Source organism: Lactuca virosa, chromosome 6, assembly GCF_052849685.1.
Source record: "Lactuca virosa cultivar CGN04683 chromosome 6, Lactuca_virosa_CGN04683_v6, whole genome shotgun sequence".
NCBI classification, from domain to species: Eukaryota; Viridiplantae; Streptophyta; class Magnoliopsida; order Asterales; family Asteraceae; genus Lactuca; species Lactuca virosa.
Window position 1 is genome coordinate 20,684,929 of NC_136431.1, and position 20,930 is coordinate 20,705,858.

At 35.7% G+C, this 20,930-nt stretch overlaps 1 protein-coding gene across 1 annotated transcript; it reads right to left on the reverse strand.

Annotated features, from left to right (window-relative positions):
• Positions 1 to 7,059: 7,059 nt before the first annotated feature.
• Positions 7,060 to 10,149, reverse strand: LOC145119960 (uncharacterized). The gene is made up of 8 exons (XM_079055738.1): positions 9,838 to 10,149; positions 9,380 to 9,524; positions 9,122 to 9,290; positions 8,771 to 9,041; positions 8,345 to 8,610; positions 7,903 to 8,118; positions 7,697 to 7,799; positions 7,060 to 7,439 (listed from the first exon to the last, which is right to left on the reverse strand). Exons 1-8 carry the CDS (start codon positions 9,986 to 9,988, stop codon positions 7,393 to 7,395), a joined length of 1,368 nt encoding a protein of 455 aa, XP_078911864.1. The 5' UTR covers positions 9,989 to 10,149; the 3' UTR covers positions 7,060 to 7,392.
• Between the last annotated feature and the right edge of the window lie 10,781 nt (positions 10,150 to 20,930).

Sequence of the window (20,930 nt, forward strand, 5' to 3'; positions counted from 1 at the left end):
GCCCACACCGCACCGCATAATGCGGTTTTCAATGTTCGCGGTGCGGTTCGTGGTTTGTAGTTTTTGTAAACCGCAATATGTGGTGCGGTTTGTCGTTTATGCTTACGCAAACGCGATTCAAACCGCACCGCACCACATTATATATAAGGTAATATACATGTCTATTATTATTAATTATAAAAACCATTATTAAATTATTATGTACAACAAATTTTAACAAGTGCAAAATAGCAAATTGGTCGCTAAACAATGGGACAGTATACAACCATTGTTTAGTTATAACAAATTCTAACCCATTTTTGTCTATTTATAAAGATACTTGACAAATTAGGTATCAAACTATACTGATTATATTAAATCAATATCATTGGAAGAATAAAATTAAATTTATCATGGAAAAATATATCTATCTGAGTGCAAACTCTATTTTGGATTTAGCCGACACATAACTTTCATTTTCACAATAGGATATTAAAATTGGTGGGAAAAGTAGCACTAATATATATCAAATTAATAACGATGTTAGGGATATTAAAACAATCGTTTACCACAGTTATATACAACTCGTTATTTGTTATATGATAAAAAATCATTTAATCGCAGTTACATACTAATGCGTATAAAACTTGAATACATAATAGCTTATTTGTCATTTGTTATTCACTAAACCGCACCAAAACCGTCCGCACCAAACCAAACCACACCTCACCGCATAATTCGGTTTAGAATCTTAACGGTGCGGTTTGCGGTTTCCAAAAATCCCAAACCGCACATGCGCTGTGGTTTGCGGTTTTGACTCTAAACTGCACCAAACCGCACCGCGCACACCCTTAGTTTCCAGTAGCAGCAGTTCGAGTGTTCGATTATTGTGGTTGGAGGTGAGTTTCCTCACTATGTTTAGCGGGTCGAAGGCACCAATGTCAGCCCATGGTTGCTATGTAGAGTGCTAGATGTCTGCGTGACCCTTGCATGTGTATGTGTTTTGTATGCTTACTGGGTGGGGCCCGATGGTTATTTTGTATACTAGTATCAGGCTATGCATATATGATTTTTATGTGGGCAGGGCCCGATGATTGTACAGTATGCTATTATCTTTGTGATTTTCGCATGTGTTTGAATGTTTATATGATTATATGGTCATGGGAGTGTGGGCGGGGCCTGTATCTTAGTGGATGGGGCCCGATATGCGAGTGTGGGTGGGACCCGTATCTCAGTGGGCGGGGCCTGTTATGTGCTTAGTTATGTATGACATGTGGTATCTTGGGGAGCTCACTAATCTTTTGTGCTTACAGTTTTCAGTTTATGTTTCAGGTACTTCGGTTTTCAAATGGAAGAGCTCGGGATGATTGCAGAGCACACACCATATGTTTCCGCGTTCTGTGATTTACTCTGATTTAATGATGTTTTGATAAATCTTGACTACCCTGGTTTTATGAGAATGATATGTATTAACGATTTATTAATCTAAAAACGAAAATTTTATGTCACTATTTTTGGGACGTTACAGTGACAATGCTAAGGTTCCTCCAAAGGAATCTTCTATCTTGATCTCAAGATATTGTCAATATATGTATAAAGAGATAAAACTTTTAACATTCATTTTATCTATCTCTATAGATTTTAAATTTCAAGAATGTATCTTGTTTTTCCCAAGTCTTTCATTTTAGAAATACATTCTTAGTCAAGGTGAAAAGGCCTGGTATGGTCAGAATGTAATTTTTTATGATTAAGTATGTCTCATTGATACAAGATTAGGAATGTCACTATGCTACCACTAGTTCTTAGTATACACACATGTTCTATTCATTTTGATATAAAAACATACCTTGTGGTTTTACATTAAAATAATGATTGCAACATTGAGATGTTTTCTTTATATCCACAAGTGGATCTCAAACTTTACACATTTTGTTAGGATAACATGGATTAAGAAAACCTCTAGGATAATCTATATAGATATCTTCCAGTAGATGTCTATTAAGAAAAACGGTCTTTCTTGAAATTTATTTGTTATATTTCATATTAAGAATATGAATTTATAGTAAAAAATATCATTATTGATCTAATCATAGCTACTTGTGACAAAGGTTTGATCATAGTCAATGCCATAAGTATGATAAGGACCATAGTCAATGACATGAGTATGAGAAAATCCTTTTATAACAAGTTTTGCTTTAAATGTGTATAGTTATCCATGTAATGTTTTCTTTCTAGAAGAACCACTTACTCCTTCTAGCCTTGCTATAGAGAGGAAGTTCAATCAAGAGTATACTTGATTATCATACATAGATTACATCTCATGTTCATGACTCTAAGTCATTAATTAGATTCAAGATCTGACACAACATATTGGTATTTGATGGATTTGATAGAAACCATCAATAAAATCTCGCTAATGAGAGATTCAACATTTCTCAAATCATAGATGATTTCTACCACTAATGCGAACAATTTGTGTTTGTGAATAGCTATTATTCAAGTTTAACAATCCTTGTTAAAAACTAGTGCCAACTATTACCATATCAGGTAATGGTTCTTGAGCTACTTCAAGTTCCATGTACCTCCCACTTGCTTTGTCATTAGAAGCTTGCTTTCTACTAACTTAGCTTTCACAAGAATAAGAAAACTTATTCTTTGTGGGTTTGCATATAATAATCTAAGCCACATTTAGAGTATTGCACAAATATGTGTTTAGTAGATTTTGGATTTAAAAACTTTAGTCCAACATAGGCTTTAAATCCATAAAACATTTAATAAGATAGGGATGAAGCCTTTTCATACAAAATCTTATGAAGAAAATGTTATATCTACTAGTTAGTTGGTGTTTGCACTTGTGACATCCCCAATTTCATGGCCAGAAAAGACCGATTTGTTTATGCTTTATTTTAAAGTTCACAAATTGATATATGTTAGTTAATCAGACCGAGATAACTAATAATCTCTAATTTGGTAACCAACATAATTAATCCGTTGTCTTGAAATTAACCATAGGAAAAAGGGGGAATTTGAAGCTAAACGGAAGTATCTTTTATTCTTGATTTAAAATCGTTTTCTAGTTTTTTGCTTTTGTTTTAGTAATTAATGATGTGTTTTAATTTAAGTTTGTATGAACTTGCAAAATCTGATAAGAACCCCCCCCCCCCCCCCCAATTTAATGTTCTTTCTTAGTTATTAGCATTTAATTTTAGTTTAAAATTTCGTTCCATGTGTTCAACCCCTTACTTGCTCTACTATACTACTACGAGACTGGGTACACTGCTTATTGTGTTTTAACTGGTGAAATTGGTTAGGGTTATAAATTTAAAGCTTTTAAGTGATATAAATAATACACATCAATGACCATTGCATCTGATGGATGAAGGCTGAAAAAATTCTTGTAAAGTCTGTCATGTAGTGAGAGAGGGAGGTCGAGTTGTTCTTAGTTCGAGTCCGAGGTTGGAAGAGCATAACTCACATAGGGTACATAATGAAACTTATATAATCGACCTTTTGGAAAATAAGGAGAGATGTCCCTAAGAGGATTCAAATTTTTTTTAGAGATTGAATCAGAAGACTTTCCTGGATGGCTTAATGAATCTATTCTTGTGGCCAACCCTTGGTCTGGTTCAATGGCTTCATTGGGCTAATATGCTCCACTTCAACTCATTTGCCATTGTCTTTGATGGGAGCCCCTAAAGTGGATTGATTTATTATTTGTTGTGCAACATGGGTCACCATCACTTTCGAGATTTGTGTAACAAGTTTGGGAGCATGCAATCCATCATCAGTTTCCATAGGAGTGCCTTCATCTATGGGAGAGATGATCGAAGGAGGAATCAGAATCTCCTTCGGTTGAGTGGCTCGAAAGACGTCAATCTTGAGTTGAGTTTTGGCTTTGGCTTCAAGGATGCTTTTGTTGACGGATACGGACAAAGTTGATGGCCAAGATAGCCATTTTTCTTCTTTTTTTTCATCGGAAATGACTTTTCCGATGAAAGGTAGTTTTGTAGAGACCACTTATGCATCGCCATTTTGAGCTTCTTCGTCTGAGGTTTCATCGCGGAGCTGGAATTTGTTGTTCCAATCTAATCCTTTGTCATCTTCTTCTCCCCCTCTTACACTAGAGGTCCCAACCTTTGGTGCAATCTCAACTTGCTCTTTCAACTCCCCAAACTTTTTGAACTTTCTAAAAGCTGACATTGACAATCTTGGTCAGATTGTCATAAATTTCAGCAATGGGGGCTTGCTTCTTCAGAACATCTAAAGTTTCTTCAAATATTAGCAGAACTTCATCGAACTTGTAATTCAGAATGTCCACGAAGTGTTGAGCATACCGACTTACTTTGATTAGAACTTGTTGTAGAATGAGGTTCATTCTGTCTTTCTCCTTGATCTCCCTTTCTAACCCTTGAATTTGTTTCTCATGACGAACATGAGTCTGCTTGATTAATTCATTTGTAGCAGATATCATGTTGTCATGAATATTCAGCATCCAGTCTACTGTTTTGATGTGATTTTAAGGTTTTCTTCATATCGCTTGTCGGCTTCTTCCAAGGTATGTTTGAGCCATAGGGAGATAAGTTGATCTAAATGTCGCTCTTGGTCTTGAAGGGAGGGAGTGGCAGACTTGATTTCTGAAATGGATTTGAGAACTAAATCCAGTTTGGAATCAAGTGATCCGACATGAGCATTGACCGAAACTACCTTTGCATCAACCTTGTCGATTTTGTCTCTCGTTTCAAGTAATGCAAAAGGGTCAGCAATAAGTTTATCCGAGGAGCTCGTGTTCAAACTTGATCCTTCAACTGATTCATCAGATTTGATTTTGTCTTCACCATCACCATTGTTGTCATCATCAGCCCAAATCTTCGGTATCATCATTTCCCTCGCCATTACCATCACCAAGCTTCATTTAATCTGATGAGGATTGCAGATCGAAATCAACCTTTGGTTTAGAATAGGAATGTTGCATGAACTTGGTCAAGTCAATCGGCTTCTGAACATTTGTGATAACCATATCACCTTCTTCAAAAATCATCTCAATATTAGCTTTGTCTTCTTCATCAAAGTTGACTTCATTTGGAGGATCCTCTGAAACCTTGATTGGTTTAAGAACATCTGCTTCTGGCTTGGTTACATCGTGAGGAGGATAATCCAAAATAGGATTTGACTCGGCAACATCACTTTTATCATCATTTGTCCGAGGAGGATCATCTAAGAGAGTGGTGGTCTCAGGACATCTACACTCGACTTTTTAGCAGCACCATCGGGTGGATTATCTAAAGACTTGGGAACATCACCAGATTAAGTCCAGAATCTTTCTGCTTCTGAGAAAAGATCTTCGTCGGAAATATTGATAATATCCTTCTCATCAGGAAATGTCCCAATGGTTCGTTTTTGTTTCTTCCGAACAATGATGAACACTCGTGTATGAACAATGATGAACACGAACAAGTGAGTAAACTGAAATATATAGATAGAGAGATACAAAATATTACAATGAAGAACACTCATGGCTAGGGAGAATTCCCCAGTCAACTCTTTAATCTAAATTCTACATGGTGCACTCATACAAATGACCACACACCTCCACTTTATATATTAGTGGATGGAATATGATTTCATACAAGAGAATATTCTAACATAATAAATCACTCAGCATTGTAGAGCATTTCCTGCTCCAACACATACCAAAGCTCATTTTCATAAATGTCATTTTGGCTCTTTCTTGTTTGGAAGCATTATGGTTTAGATCCAAACTCAATTTTGTTAAGGATCAAAACTTTGTAGAACTCAATTTTGTAGGATGAACTCAATCAAGGTGAAATGTTGACATTTGATAGTTTTCGTTGCTCTTATGGGGCAGATCAACATTCGACTCCAACTAGATGATGAAATCAATCGGAAGATCGTCTATCTCCAAGCATTTGGTCACTATGTTGGAGCTACGTCAAAAATTATTAGATTGGTCCGTCAATTTTTTGTTGAGTGTTTTGGGCTTTACCGAGGGCCTAATTTTTATAGAAAGTCACAATATGGTTTTTCCTAAAAAATTTAAGGCTACTCGTAAAAATTTGAGGCTACTCGTAAAGGTGATAGATATGTGATATTCACAACTTTTAGAAGGTGATACACATTCAATATGCATAACTATTTTCCGAATAAATTTGAGGCAACTCCTAAAGTTGATACACATGCGACTATGCGAGCAACTTTTAGAAGACTTAATAGAGTTCCAAATTGTTAAGCTTTTTGTAACTAGTTTTTTTTTTAGTGTTTTCATCAAATCATACTCCTTTGATTTAGAGTGTTCAGGAAACACATTGTAATCACGTTGAGTGAGCAACTGAGCAGGTTTTACACCCTATCAACTCATTGATAATCTAAGTTTGTGTTTTGTAATCTGTTGGCTTTGGTACTTGTTGGAATAAATGATATTTTCTTCTCATGTGGATGTACATATGTCATGTGGTTAGTATTAGTATTATCATTATCTATTTCGGTTGATTGTTTATTTATTCAAATACTATCACTTGATAATTCTTTGTTGACTATCGTATCTATCATATTAGTTTCATAACAATCATTGATTGTCTGTTCACATGAGGGCCATGAACATTTTATGATATTATTCACCACAAACCACCAAAATCTTCCTTCCCTCGATGTTTCGGTGGTCGACGTCACTCCTAGTCTCCCAAAGTAGTTCTTAATAACACACTCAATATTATATTCAATATTGTTCTACCGTGGGCTTACCAGTACCTCCTCATTTATGTAACTACCATCTTCCTCATACACATTCTTTATTGACCAACTTTCAGAGTCATACATCATGGTTCACCTAACTGTCATCCTATACAAATTTCCCTTCGGTTTCAAAAAGACAATGATGTCGCACAAACATGATAATGTTTGAAAGTACAATGGTGTAATAAAAACATTTGATCGTACGATGCTACAATATACATATAAACAAATTATGTTGTTATTTCTAGCATTTAGCCCAACTTATCACTGTATAAGATTAGCACACACATACATACCATAAGTTGTGAAGTAAGCTACTAGAAATGCATATCAAACAAGTACTGCTCTTTCTTAATGAACATCTTTAATGTTGATACATACAAAAAAACAGCATTACAAAATGTTGAAACAACTTAGGTTAGAAATAACCGTTGTCAAATCGTTCTATCAGATTACAAAAACTTAATAATACACTATATATTAATGGTATACCGACTTCCTTATTCTCAATCAACTTTTAATTCTTTCTCTTTGTGTTCTTCATCACCAACTATGGCTCCTCGATGCATAGATGCCAATATGTTTTTAAATTTAACACACGACTTTTAACAAAAATTGATCTATAAAATATAAAATCCCAATACATTTCTTAATCTTGGGTAATTAGATATTGAGTGGTTCCGCCTCCAATTCCCTCCCCTTATCTTGCCCTAAATCAAAACATACAAAATCAACTATTCACTCAAAAAAGAAAACATTTGTTCATCCCAAAAAGAATCTAGAGTAAATTACAAATTTGGTCCTTGTGCTTTACTCAAAATGGCATGTTTGCTCCAAATTTTGAAATCTTCCCAAAGTTAAGATTTCCATTCATTGTCGATTTGTAAAGCACATGGACCAAACTTGGGATTTTGAGTAAAACATAGGGACCAAATTTGTAATTTACTCAAGATAATAAAAAACTTACTTGATCTCTCTGCAACCCCCAAAAGCCGCCTTTGCAACATAGATGCAATGAAAAGGAAAAAGGAACACATTCCAAACATTACAGTAATTGGGAATGCATCAACCTTCATAAAAAGATTAAAAAAAGTCAATGAATGGTCAAATGTATAAATGTAAGCACAGATAGATATATCATATATTGAGAGAGAGAGAGAGAGAGGGACTCACATTATAAAGTACAATGCATACAAAGATATTAAGTGGAATCCTGAAAAAGTTCATAATTGTACTTCTTGCTTCTTCAGGAATATATTGAGACCTCATTTTCATAATAGATGGCCAAAATAAACCAACACAAGCTTCAAACACACAGAATCCAATCAACTGAATACACCCTGCAAATTTTATACTTCCACCTTTCTCTTTCGAAGGAGCCACCAAAGACTGTAAAAAAAAAAAAAAAAAAACAACTCATTCTTCTGATTATTTGCATACATTAATTCAAAAAAGAAAAGCTTTATGTCATTAATGGGTAACAAAATGTTCTAGTTGCTTACCTTTTATGATATTACTTGTTTAGTACAATAGTGTTTTTTTAACATTTCAAACAGTATGTTTTACCCATTGATGACATGAACCCTTAAAAATGAGATTAGAAAGTTTGGCTTACACTTGTGATGACTGGAAGCAAGAGAGAGGCTGAAGAGATGATGAAGACAATTTGCATGTAGCTTTCAACTTTGATTGATGCACGTGCTAATAAACGAGAAGCTAAAGAGCTTCCTAACATGGAAGATAACATGAAAGTAGCAAAAATGAAACCATGTGGAATGTCTTCACCATTTGGGCTTAAAGCAGGTGTCCATAAGAACACAAAAGTGTACATTGAACCCTCGAATAAAGATTGTATCGCACCCAATAATGCTATCTTTTCATCTGTTTTTACACAAAAAAAAAAAAAAAAAAAAAAAAAAAAAAAAAAAAAAACTATTAGGTCCAAATTTAGAAGGCAGAATGATATGTATGCATAATTACAAGATTGCCACTTTGGATTCTTCATGCTTCTCCTGTATATGTATGAGAGAGAGAGAGAGACCTGATGCAATTGCAACAGCAGCACCCCTGAATTGGGTCATTAGATCTTTGCTTTCTGATGAATCACCATAATTTTCAGTCCATGATGATATGATGATGGCCATTCCAATGGCAAGAAAGATTGAAGCTGCATCAAATGGAGCAACAGGTCCCATGGCCAATGAACCAACTAAAAGATTTCCAAATAAACCAGCTAAAATGGCAACTAGTCCATTCCCAAGAAATATTGCCTTGGAGAATGTAATTGATAGCCATTGTTGCTCAAAACCTCTCTACAGATGCATCAGAACAAGAGCATTAGAACCATACACAATATAAAGGGTATATTTAGTAATGTAATATTATATCTCACCTTGTTGTGTTCAGCAACAAGCCATGATTCGAAGGCTGAAAAGAGGAGAGATGTGGCAATCCCACCCAATATACGCCCCACCATTAGAATTCTGTACTGAGGTGAATGCTTGGTGATGCAACTCAGAATGTAGGTTATGCAGTAAGTAATTGAAGCTCTTTTTCGACCACTGAATTTGGCAGAAACGAGTTGAATCAAGTTAAATTGAGGAGGATAATTGTTTAAAGTTGAAAAGATTGACTGAAATTTGGAAATTACTGTTTGTCAGCTAAGGATCCAACGATTGTCCCAAAGAGCATGGAAGATCCGAAACCAGCAATGAAGAGCTGCCCGATATCTCCTTTCCCGAAACCGTAAGTGGTGTAAAGGTAGTAGACATACGGCCCCTGCAACCAATCACCAGCTACAACCACCATGAAAGAAAGAACTTAGTCACAAGTCACAACACAATCATCAAAGTAACCAGTGAATTGTAAAGGATCTAGACTATCCCGATCTAACTCAAAGCTATTAGAACATAGTCATATACTAGCCCAGATCCAAAAGGGTTGTAAAATTTAGCAGCATTTAATGCAAATCTGGATAATCCAGATCTAATTCATTCCGATAAATGCCGAATTACAAGAGTCAACTCAAATCATGAACAATTGGTAACGAACATATACAGAAAATGATAATGTGGACGAGATGTAATGATAAGGGAAGTAGAAAGGTACCCATCATAAGGGAGTAGACGAGGAGGTAATTGTTCTTGAAGGAATTGAAAGCAGAAGGAGTGTTGATTCGATCTTTGTTGCTCTTGCTGAGCTCCATTGTTGCAACGACAACTCCTAAGGCCCCAAACACTATCAAGTAGAATAGCTCCATGGTTATCGATCTCGATCTCGATCTAAATCTTTGTTTGAGAGGAGAGTGTGTATGGAAAAAGAGAAGACCCTTGAAAATCTGTGTAGTGTTCGCAATTTAAAGGAAGTGATGAGAAAGTGGAATGTATGTTAACCCCTCCCTGGTCACGAGCCGTCGACCTCTAAACATCGTAGCCAGAGTGTCGGTAGGGCGCATAATCTAAATTATTTTTGGTGTTTTTCTTTTTCTTTTTTCTAGGATAATTGCAAACAAACAAACAAACGCGTTTATTTCCAAAAAACAATAGATTATTGTTTGTTGGTAATTGAACAACTATTTTAAAAATAATAAATGGTTTTATTTGGTTGAATAGCAGTAATGAAAAAGTAGAGTAAATAGGATAATAGATAATGGGATATATATGGCGATTCGATTATATAGAAAGATATTCAAATAGGAATTAAGATTAGTAACTAACGAACTAATATTAGCATATTCATTAAGACATTTCACCAAACATATTGTGTGGCCCATTAATCTCTGATAATAGGATGAGGGAAGGGAGGGCTTGATTCTTGGAGTGTGTTGAGAAAAAAAATAATGTCATTGCTTTCCTTTCGGCCATTGATATAAAATAAAAGGTTTAGTTCCTAAAAATTCCTAATTGAGTATGTTTTTGTATAAATTAGTATTCTATACAAATATTTATAAAAGTATAATGCATGCTTATAAGAGTTTTTTTTATATCATATGTAGGTATAATATAATTTTCAGTTTATCTTGATAGTTTTACTTATATTTATCAACGTTTATTTAAAAAAAAAAAGTTAAACATAATAATTTTTATAAGAGCATAGTACCCCCAATAAATTATATTGGTAAAATGACAATATTACAGATATAACTATGGCACCGAAAAAACGCAAAACTAAAAGTGATCTAAAATGACAAAAGCAACCTAGAACATTCGATTACACCCAATAAAATTAAAACAAGAGGCGGGCAAAATGGCATAAGCCACCCATAACATACAAATATTGGGATATAATACCACAAAAAAAACATTCACGGTTTTGATGTGAGCATGTCAACAACGATTATGAGGTACGAGAGTAGGATGGAAATAATAGTCAACCAAAATACCAATGACAAATGTTTTAAAAGCATTGTAAACAATAAACCGAATATGCATACTAACCACACAAAATAAACATCTATATGGTTCACTCATTATTGATGTGATCATTTGCGTTGATACGAGAACATGGGATCTTTTTATTCAAGCGAGAACAAAAACCGAACAATTACAAAACACTAAACGAAATAACAGTGTATTTCTAAGGTGTAATCATACTAAATCGTTTTTGCGATGTGATAACAAAGTATTTATCAACCCCCTTAAATCAAATGAATTTTCTTTGATGAGAAACATTCAAGGATTTAATCACTAAACTCACAAGTTTGAACTCTTAAAACTACGTAAATTTCACATACATGAAATCACACATAACATACACATACACATAGATCTACACATTTTACTTGTATTCTCCCCCATAAAACTTGTGAAAATCGAAAATAGAGGGGTATGAACTCACCTTTTCTTGTGGATCTCGGTTTTGAAGAAAAAGTGAAAGAGTTTGATGCTATTTTCGGCCCTAGCAAGCTTTCTTGGATGGATCTCGAACTTAGTAGGTTTCTAGGAGTATGATCACCAAAAACTTACTTAGAATGAGTGATCTAACATGAAGATGAAGTTATACAACTTAAGTGTGGTAGGACTTACCAAGAATTGATGATTTTTGATGATGAAACTCTTCTTGAAGATGTTCAAATTCTCGAAAATTTGAGAGAAGATGTAAGAGTGTTCTTGTGAGTGTTTGAGAGAATTTGGAAGAGTGTGGGTGTGTGTGATGGGTTCTCGTCCGTAGACATGGAGAAGAAGAGGGAAGAGAGAGATAAGGATGTGATGGATGCATGGAAAAATGAGAATGGTGCATGGAAGTATGGAAGTTATTACATGGATGCCCATTATGTAATAAGGAGGTGGCTTACCCTCCTTATCTCTTTGATTTTTCATTTTTTTTTGTTTAGCACTTGGGCCGAGAATTAGAGAAGAGAGAAGAGAATTTGGGCCTTTTGTGCTTAAGTCCATATTATGGGCCCAATTTGATGGTTTTCGGCCCATTGGCCCTTTTAGAGTAATTCACGGCCCAATATTCTTCAAGTATGAGTTTTATGGCCCATTAGGGCTATTTAGATTTGTTATGGCCCAATAAGGCCCATTGAAGATAACCTAGTTCATTTTAGGCTTATAAGGCCCAAAATATTAAGTTTCATGCAAATGGGTCCAATTAGGGTCCATTTAAGATTTCTAAGCCCAAAAAGTCAAATTGGAAGCTTATTGGTCCATTAGGCCCAATAAGAAAAATCCTAGTCCAAAAAGGACTTAAACCGAGATTTTTAGGGTTTCCAACTTTTGTTGACTATTTGAAAGTTGGTATAGGGTATTTGATGGAATTTGTGGTCATTGAATAAGCACCATACATGTTTTCAAGTTTTAGCTACAACGTCATTCTTTGTTAAGTGTTTACAACGTATCAGAAATTCCTAGTTGTGACATCTGTCGTTACCATCGTTTCGGTAATGACTAAGAAGATGATTGTTATTCCGACCCTAGTGGTCATATCGAATTGAGTCCGACTACGATGAGTTTGTTATGTGGTTCAGAGAACCAAGTTCGATGTAGCAGTTGACTTAAGCCGAATTGAAGTAAAAGCTGATCAAAGTGATCAATAGAAGTATCGCGTTCATTGTTAAAGAAGTTGGGTTAGGTTGTGTTCTGACCCAAAGGGATAAAGTGATAGCGTATGCATTGAGGCGATTGAAGGAGCATGAAAAGAACTACCCCACTCGTGATCTGGAGTTGGTAGTGACAGTATTCGCCTTAAAGATGGGAGGAGTAAGAGGTCTTCTGATGGAAGAAGCTCACAAAACCATGTACTCGATTCATCCCGGCAGTGCGAAAATTTATAGGGATCTAAAACCCTATTACTGGTGGCCGATGGTGAAGCTCGATGTTGCTAAGTATGTGGCTGAGTGTGTAACTTGTGCTAGGGTTAAGGCACAACATCATAAACCATATGGGAGTTTAGATCCTTTACCTGTACCCATGGGTAAATGGGAAGGTATCACTATGGATTTTGTGACTAAACTGCCCAGAACAAGGAACGGTCACGACATGATTTGGGTGGTCGTTGATCGCTTCACTAAGAGTGCGTATTTCATAGCAGCCAACGAGAAATGGTCTATGGATAAACTTGCGAATTCTTATGTGGAGGAAAGTGTGAGGCTTCACGGTGTTTCGTTAACGATCGTATCCGATCGTGACAGCCGTTTTACCTCAAGGTTTTGGAGGAGTCTATAAGCGGAATTGGGTACCAAGTCGTGTTTGAATACAGCTTACCATCCACAAACCGATGGTCAGAGCGAACAAACAATTCAAACATTGGAGGATATGCTGAGAGCATGTACCCTGGAATTCCAAGGTAACTGGGGTAAACACTTACCTCTAGTAGAATTTTCCTATAGTAATAGTTTCCACTCAAGCATCAAGATGGCACCTTATCACGCTTTATATGGGGAAAAGTGTCGAATGTTGTCATGTTGACTGGAAGCTGGGAAAAGCAGTTTATGGGACTTGAAATAGTCCATCGGACTGCTGAAAAGTTGAAAGTGATTAGGGAAAGGATGTTAGCTGCTCAAGAGAGCTATGCTGACAAGAAAAGATAATTGATATCATTCAAAGTTGGAGATTCGGTTTTACTTAAAGTCTCGCCGTGGAAGGGACTTATAGGATTTGGTAGAAGGGGAAAGTTGAGTCCAAGGTTTATTGGACCATTTAAAGTTCTTCAGAGGATCGGGAATCAAGCTTACGAGCTAGAATTACCGGAAGAACTGGAGGGTATTCATAATACCTTTTATGTGAGTTATTTGACAAAATTTACGGGAGATGTGCCCGACATAATTCCCATTTCTGAATTAAGGTTGGATGAAAACAAGAGGTTGGTTAAAGAACCTGAGACAATCGTTGACCGTAAGACTAGGAAGTTGTGACGTAAAATGGTCGAATTAGTGCTTATGTGTTAGAAACATACGAATGGGCCAAATCTCACCTGGGAAACGGAGAGTGACATGATGAGTCGCTACCCGTATTTGTTTGCTGATATATGATTCTGGGGACGGAATCATTCTAAGGGGGAGAGAGTTGTAACGCCCGTGTTTCTAGGCTAGACATTAATATTGACATAATGGTCTAGGTTAACCTTTGTAACTCATTTAGAAGAAATGAAAAGCAATTATGTGAATATTATGTGAATTATGTGTTTTATGCTTAATTATTAGGGTTTAATTAATTAAGAATAAAAATGAGCGTCAAAAATTAAATTTTAGATTAAGCCGATATCTATTAAGAAACTTGTAGTGGGCGTGACAAGGATTACAGATATATAAAGAATGCCGAAATCCGAGTTATAACGAAGAAGTTATGACCTGTCGAAGTTTCGCGACAAACCGGCACGGGGCCGAATGTCGTAAAAAGTGAGTTTTTGATAAACTACTTTTTAGCTTTAGTGATCTAAACGAAACTCGTAGTATTCGTTAAACCGAGAAGTTCGATAAAAAGAATGCCCAAATCTGACTTCGTATGAGGAAGTTATGATTTTTCGAAGTTTCAGTTTAGCAGTAGACAGCTAAAAACTCGAATTTTAGATCGAGTGATTTTTAGCCGACACAACCTAAACGAGAATCGAAGGTCTCGTAAATAGTAGCACAACGGTAAAAAGTCTGACAAAAACAGACGTCGGATGAAGAAGTTATGAATTTTTAACGGATTTCCTGTCCCGGTCTGTTAAAAATAATAATATAAAAATTAAAGTCAAAATTAGCCGACGAAGTCTAAATGGAAGTTGTAGAGCGTAATTTTACCTACGCGTGCATATAAAGAACGTAAAAACGGAGCTCGTATGCGAAAGTTATGGATTTTAGAAGTTTTTGCACAAAAATCGAGAAAATTCGCATAATCACGTTTTTGCCACGTCATCCTTCGCATGTAGCCTCCACGTGGCGTCTTCTGATTGGACCGCAGCCTTGCGTGGCACCCGCTGATTGGTCCGAAGTCGTCACCCTCTTTCCCCATTGGACCGAAGCTCGGTCAACTTAGGAGCTTGCATCTGTCCGAGCCGGAGACCCAGCTGATGACGAGTCCGAAGCCGATGACTTTTCGCATGGAAGCGCGCCAGCTGCTGCATCCGAGCCTCGCTGGCCTTCGCTGCTTCTGCCCCGTGTCCGAACCCCTCGCTGCCGCGTGTCCCTTCGCGGCCGACCTTCGGATTTCCTCTCCTATAAATAGGAGACTTGCGAACCCTCCCGGGTAAAAATGGGATTTTGCCATTTTTGACCCCTTTTTCCATATTTTTACTATCCCGACATCCCCCGAAGCCCCGGTACTTATTCCAAAGCCCAAAACACGCCCCGAGATTTCCGAGAAGCCCGGAAAATTTATCTTTTCGGTTTTGAAGTCCGACCTTTTGTAGAGCCCGGTTTCTCAATAAAACTCCCGGTTTTATTAGAAACGATCGTTTTAGGAAACGAATTGCTGCCCGATTTTCATTAAATCAGGTGAGTGTATAGTCACTTTCACCTTACACATAGATATGAAGTATTTACCTTAAAATACGTGCTATGTGTAAATATATTAATTGTTTATTTGAGATGACTGTTGAATTGATGTTTTATACAAGTTTTAAACTGTATATATATTTTTATCTACAAATATGTTGGGTAAAACATGGGTAGATGAATTAGATGATGTGTGATGAAATAAAAGTGATGAGAGGTATTGATGTTTAAGATGATCTAGTCATCTAGCAGAGTATAGACAACGGCCACAGACTATTTTAGATAGCCCAGTGGAACGTTAGTAGACTTGTAATCGGTACGTATGTTTGAACTATATGTTCATTAGGTATTTTTGAACTATGTGTTCATCCATTAGTTCTTCCTTTTGACACTATTACGTGTCGGGGTACGGGAGCGTACGGGAGTACTTTATCAGTATTTTCTCTATACTTTTATTTGGAAGAGCTTTGGAGTCTTTGTTCTTTTATGAAGTGATCGGACGAGCTTCATGAGTTAGTGATATAGATCATGAGTTAAATAGTGGGTGTGTGATGAAAGGTGAGTTGGATAGATGAGATGATCAGTGATATAGATCATGAGTTGAGAGTGAGTGGTGAAATATGGGAAAAGTTTTACCCAAATGTTGGCGTGAGTGGTGCAATATGAGAAAAGCCCTTACCCAACGTTGACCCCCGTCATTCAGCAGAGTATAGATGACAACCATGGACTGTTCTAGACAGTCCAGTAGGAAACATTAGCAGGCCCGCAACTTGTAGGTGTTAATGGACTAGAGTGTTCATTCGTTGTACTCTATTCCCCTCATGATTGCCTTTAGTGCATGTATGGCTGGGAAAATCCCTTAGTATGTTCATCAGCTGTATGGAAAACCCATTGACATGTATTGCGGGGGGGAAAACCCGTGGGAAATATCGTCGATGAATAAGAGCTATGGACTTAGCATATGGAAAACCCATTGACATGTATTGCGGGGGGAAACTCCCATGGGAAATACCGTCGATGAATAAGAGCTATGGACTAGCACATGGCGACGATGTGACTTCGTGCCTATTTGACATAAATTGCTGAAGGAAAGCAATGTTGTCAACTTGTTGGTTGTTTTATGTTAGGATGTCTTGTTTGACATAACTTGCTGAGGGAAAGCAATGTTGTCACCCCGATGTTTATTTTATTTGACATAACTTGCTGAGGAACCCCCAAAGCAATGTTGTCACCCTTAGTGATAATCCTTAGGCTAGGTCCCTTGTGATAGTTGTTTTAGGGACGTAAAGTGAGGATAATGAGAATGGGTAATTGGGGTTATTTTGGTTGATGAAATTAATAAATTTATTGATTGAGAACTTAATAAGTTTATTATTTATTGTGGGTTGAAAACCCTATATGCTCACCAGGCTCCCAAGCCTGACCCACTCAGTTTATTTGTATCACAGGTATCGATACGAAGTTGCTTTACACTGAGAGATTAAAAGAGAAGTAGATCACTAGTGTAAATGAATGTAAGTTTTGTTTATGCTTATGTTTTTGTATTGACAATGACATCCCAATGGTTTAAGTAAATAAAATACATTTCTTCGGAAATGATTTGATAACATATTTATTATGTTTTTTTTTTCTGGGAACAAATTCCGCAAACACTTTTAATCAAATGATTACTCTGAAATTATTTCAAAAGCATAAAGTAAACCGGTCTTTTCTGGCCGTGAATTTGGGGATGTCACAGTTAGCTCATGTATAAATAGATTTCTTTCATTGATGTAATGGTTATACCGATCAATACACGAATTATTACATTTCAATTCTCTTTTCCTTATATTCTAATTCATATGTTGTATCTTGAAATGGTATTAGAGCTTGAGATACGATCTTTCGCAAATTACACTATGTTCTTATTTTTTTCAATCGATTTGATCTTTTCGTCTTATCACAATGAGTACGCTTAATTCTTCTTTGATCATTGTTGATAATAACAATTCTAATTCCTCGGGAGTTCCATAAGGAGATAATTCTCCAAACATGTTCTTAGTTTCTACATTTATTACTGGGAAAATTACCTTCAATGGAAGTTTTCTGTTCAAATTGCTTTGGGAGCCAAGAAGAAGCTTGGATAAATTGACATAACTTCTTCGAAGCCTAAATCTGGTGAAAATGAGATTGTTGATTGGATCAACAATGATTTCATGGTATGAGCGTGGTTATTGAATTCGATTTCTAAGGAGATCTCTAGAATATTTATTTTTGCTATAACAACAAAGGAATTGTGGAACGAATTAGAAGAACACTTTGGTGAAATCAATGTACCATTGATTTATTAACTTCAAAGGCAAATTGCTTCGATTACTTAAGGTAATGATTCACTCTCAAAGTATTACACTCGTTTGAAACAGTTATGGGATGAACTTAATTGTTTTATTCATTTACTACCATGTACTTGTGGTTTTACTAAGAACATATCTAAAATCACTTCAATGACAAGACTTATGCAGTTCTTGATAGGATTAAGTGATATATATGATAATATACGTAATTAGATCCTTGTACTAGATCCTTCGCCTAGTGTTCATAAAGCTTACTCTATGGCCCTAAGAGTTGAAAAGCAAAAGGAAGTGCAGATTAATCTATCTACCCCTAATGATATGTCTGCCATGTTTGTGAAATCTTTAAACTCAAACAATAATTTCAGGAAGAAGAGTAATAACTCTCAATACAAAGGTAAAAAAAGAATACAAAAAAAAAAGAATCAAAATGATCGATATTGTAATTTTTGCAAAGTAACTGTACATACAAAAGGATTCATGTTTCAAGCTCACATGCTATCATGATTGGTAGAATGAGTTTAAGGACGAGAAAATCAAAATTACAACTCTACTCACTGTAACAACCCATATTTTCTACATTTAACTAACTAGGGATTTTCAGATTTTTTTTCTAACAAGTACAGAATTCTATAAAAATTAAAACAATTACATCCCAAGATTAATCACGGGTTTACAATAAAATCTAATATGTTAAATAAGCAACAAGGAAAAATGTAACACCCGTTTTACAAAATGGATCATATGAGGACTTTGAGGGATCAAAGGAAAGATTTTTGGGAAAAAACTAGTGTCATGATGTGGTGAATGGAGCACCACGAGGTGGCATGACTAATGCGGGAATGTGCATTTGGATGGTCGCTACGACATGGCAAGAAGAAGGTCACAATGTGACAAATGATGTAGTAAAAGCACATGATTTTTAGGGTTTTCAATCTATTTAAACACCTAATCTCAAGGATTAGGGAATCCTCTTCAGCCTCTAACCCATCTCCCACAAAACCCTAGCATTCATGAAGATCTGAAACCTTGTTGTCTAGATTTGAAGCTTATTCCTTGGCTTTTGGTGAAGCTTGAGAAAAAGGAAGTTCATAAAGAAGCAAAGAAGCAAAAGAGCAAGCTTGGATCCATCATCATCTTCGGTTTGTTGGATTAGTGTCTAAGTCCATAACTATAATTGGTATATACTTGACCCGACCCGGCATGGTCCATTTGGGTTGAATGGCATCATGCATTTGGATAGACTAAAATGAGAGAAATAACACTTAAGGTTTATTAATATATTATAAGTTCTAATATATTAATAAGATTATTTAATTAGTATTGATCAAGAATTAATCTAGAATTAATTAAGTGATCAAAAGAAGACTAATTAAATATATGGGTTGATTGTGTAAATCATCCATATTTATATAGTGGGCTAATGCTCCATGGATTATCAAGTTGGGCTAAAACCCATAGGATGCTCCATGGATGCTCCATGGTGTATTTGAACCCATGGATCCAAGGAAATGGAAAGCCATGACAATTAGGGTTTACCCTAATTGTGTCACACTATATAAACATATCATTCTTGTCAAAATCGGCCACTAAGTCTATGTGTGGAGGGCAAACCGATTTCATGAAGTGTTCTACTTTCTCTCAAGTTATTCCAAGTGTTTATGATGTTGTGTGAACCATTTGAGGTGTCATATTTGGGGCACTAGGCTCTTGAGCTCCATGGAATCAAGCACCAAACAAGAGGTATGTAATTCTACTAGATTTTATATTATATGTATTTTATATTATGCTAGTTAGAACAATACCTTGGAAAATTGATATTTGCATGTATAATAGAGAGAAACATAGATCCAAGGTATTTAGGGTTGCATGTACACCATAGGAGTGTTAGAATGCTCAAAACCCAACAGTGGTATCAGAGCCTAGGCTTGTTTTCACTTATACTTGATGCAAATTGGCTGAAAATCAAATTTTGGTGCTGTCTGCACAGCAGAATCGCCGAGTCCATGAAGGGACTCGACGAGTCCAAGTGTAAACTCATCCAACTCGCCGAGTTTGTTCATGCACTCGACGAGTTGGACCCCCAAACAGCATATCTTCGAGTTTTGGTGCTGGAATTGGTCTAGAATCATTACATTTGATTGTTTTGTTCTTATAAAACCTGGTTTTAATGTGGTAATGATTGTGTTAAACCAATTTCAATGCAATAATCGAAGTTTCAAGTTTATATATGTTTATGTAATTCTTGAAAAATGTTGATTATGAATGTTCATGCTTATGAGTTTTGGTAGATCATAGGAATTATGTGCAAATTGTTTGTTAGTATAATTCTTGATCTCAATGAAATTGTATGGAGTCCATAACTTGTCCTCAAATTATGGATTACCAAGAGTTTTATGTTTCCTTGATTTATGAGTTAGTTTAGATTAATGATTTTTTTTTGTATTTTAGTTGTTTTCAATCCAAATTAATCTAGAGAAGTTCATAAAAGGTGTTTTTGTAACTTGTCTTCAAGTCACATGAAAAGTCATATTTATGAATCTTAAAACTCATAAAAGTGTCATAGGTTACACAAAATGAAGAGTCTTTTTCATTAAATTGTTTTATGACTCCATAACTTGTCCTCAAGTTATGGATGTTTAAGAGTCGCTTTTTTTAAAGGTGTTATTAAAAAAAAAGAGGTTACATAAAAATGAAGAGTCTTCATTTTAATGAACCATTAAACTAATAATTTATGAAATGAAAGGTTTTGAATAGTTTCAAAAACTTGCCCTCAAGTTTTGGAATTTGTAAAGTCTCACACACGTTAATGCTTTAATTCCAAACTCTACAATTTTAAAAGTTAAAATTCAAACTTTATGGACTTCATTAAATTAATTAAAGTGTTTAATTAAAAGAGTTAATAATTCCATAAAGACATGGTTTAAGTTTAATTAAATTAAGAGTATAGTTTA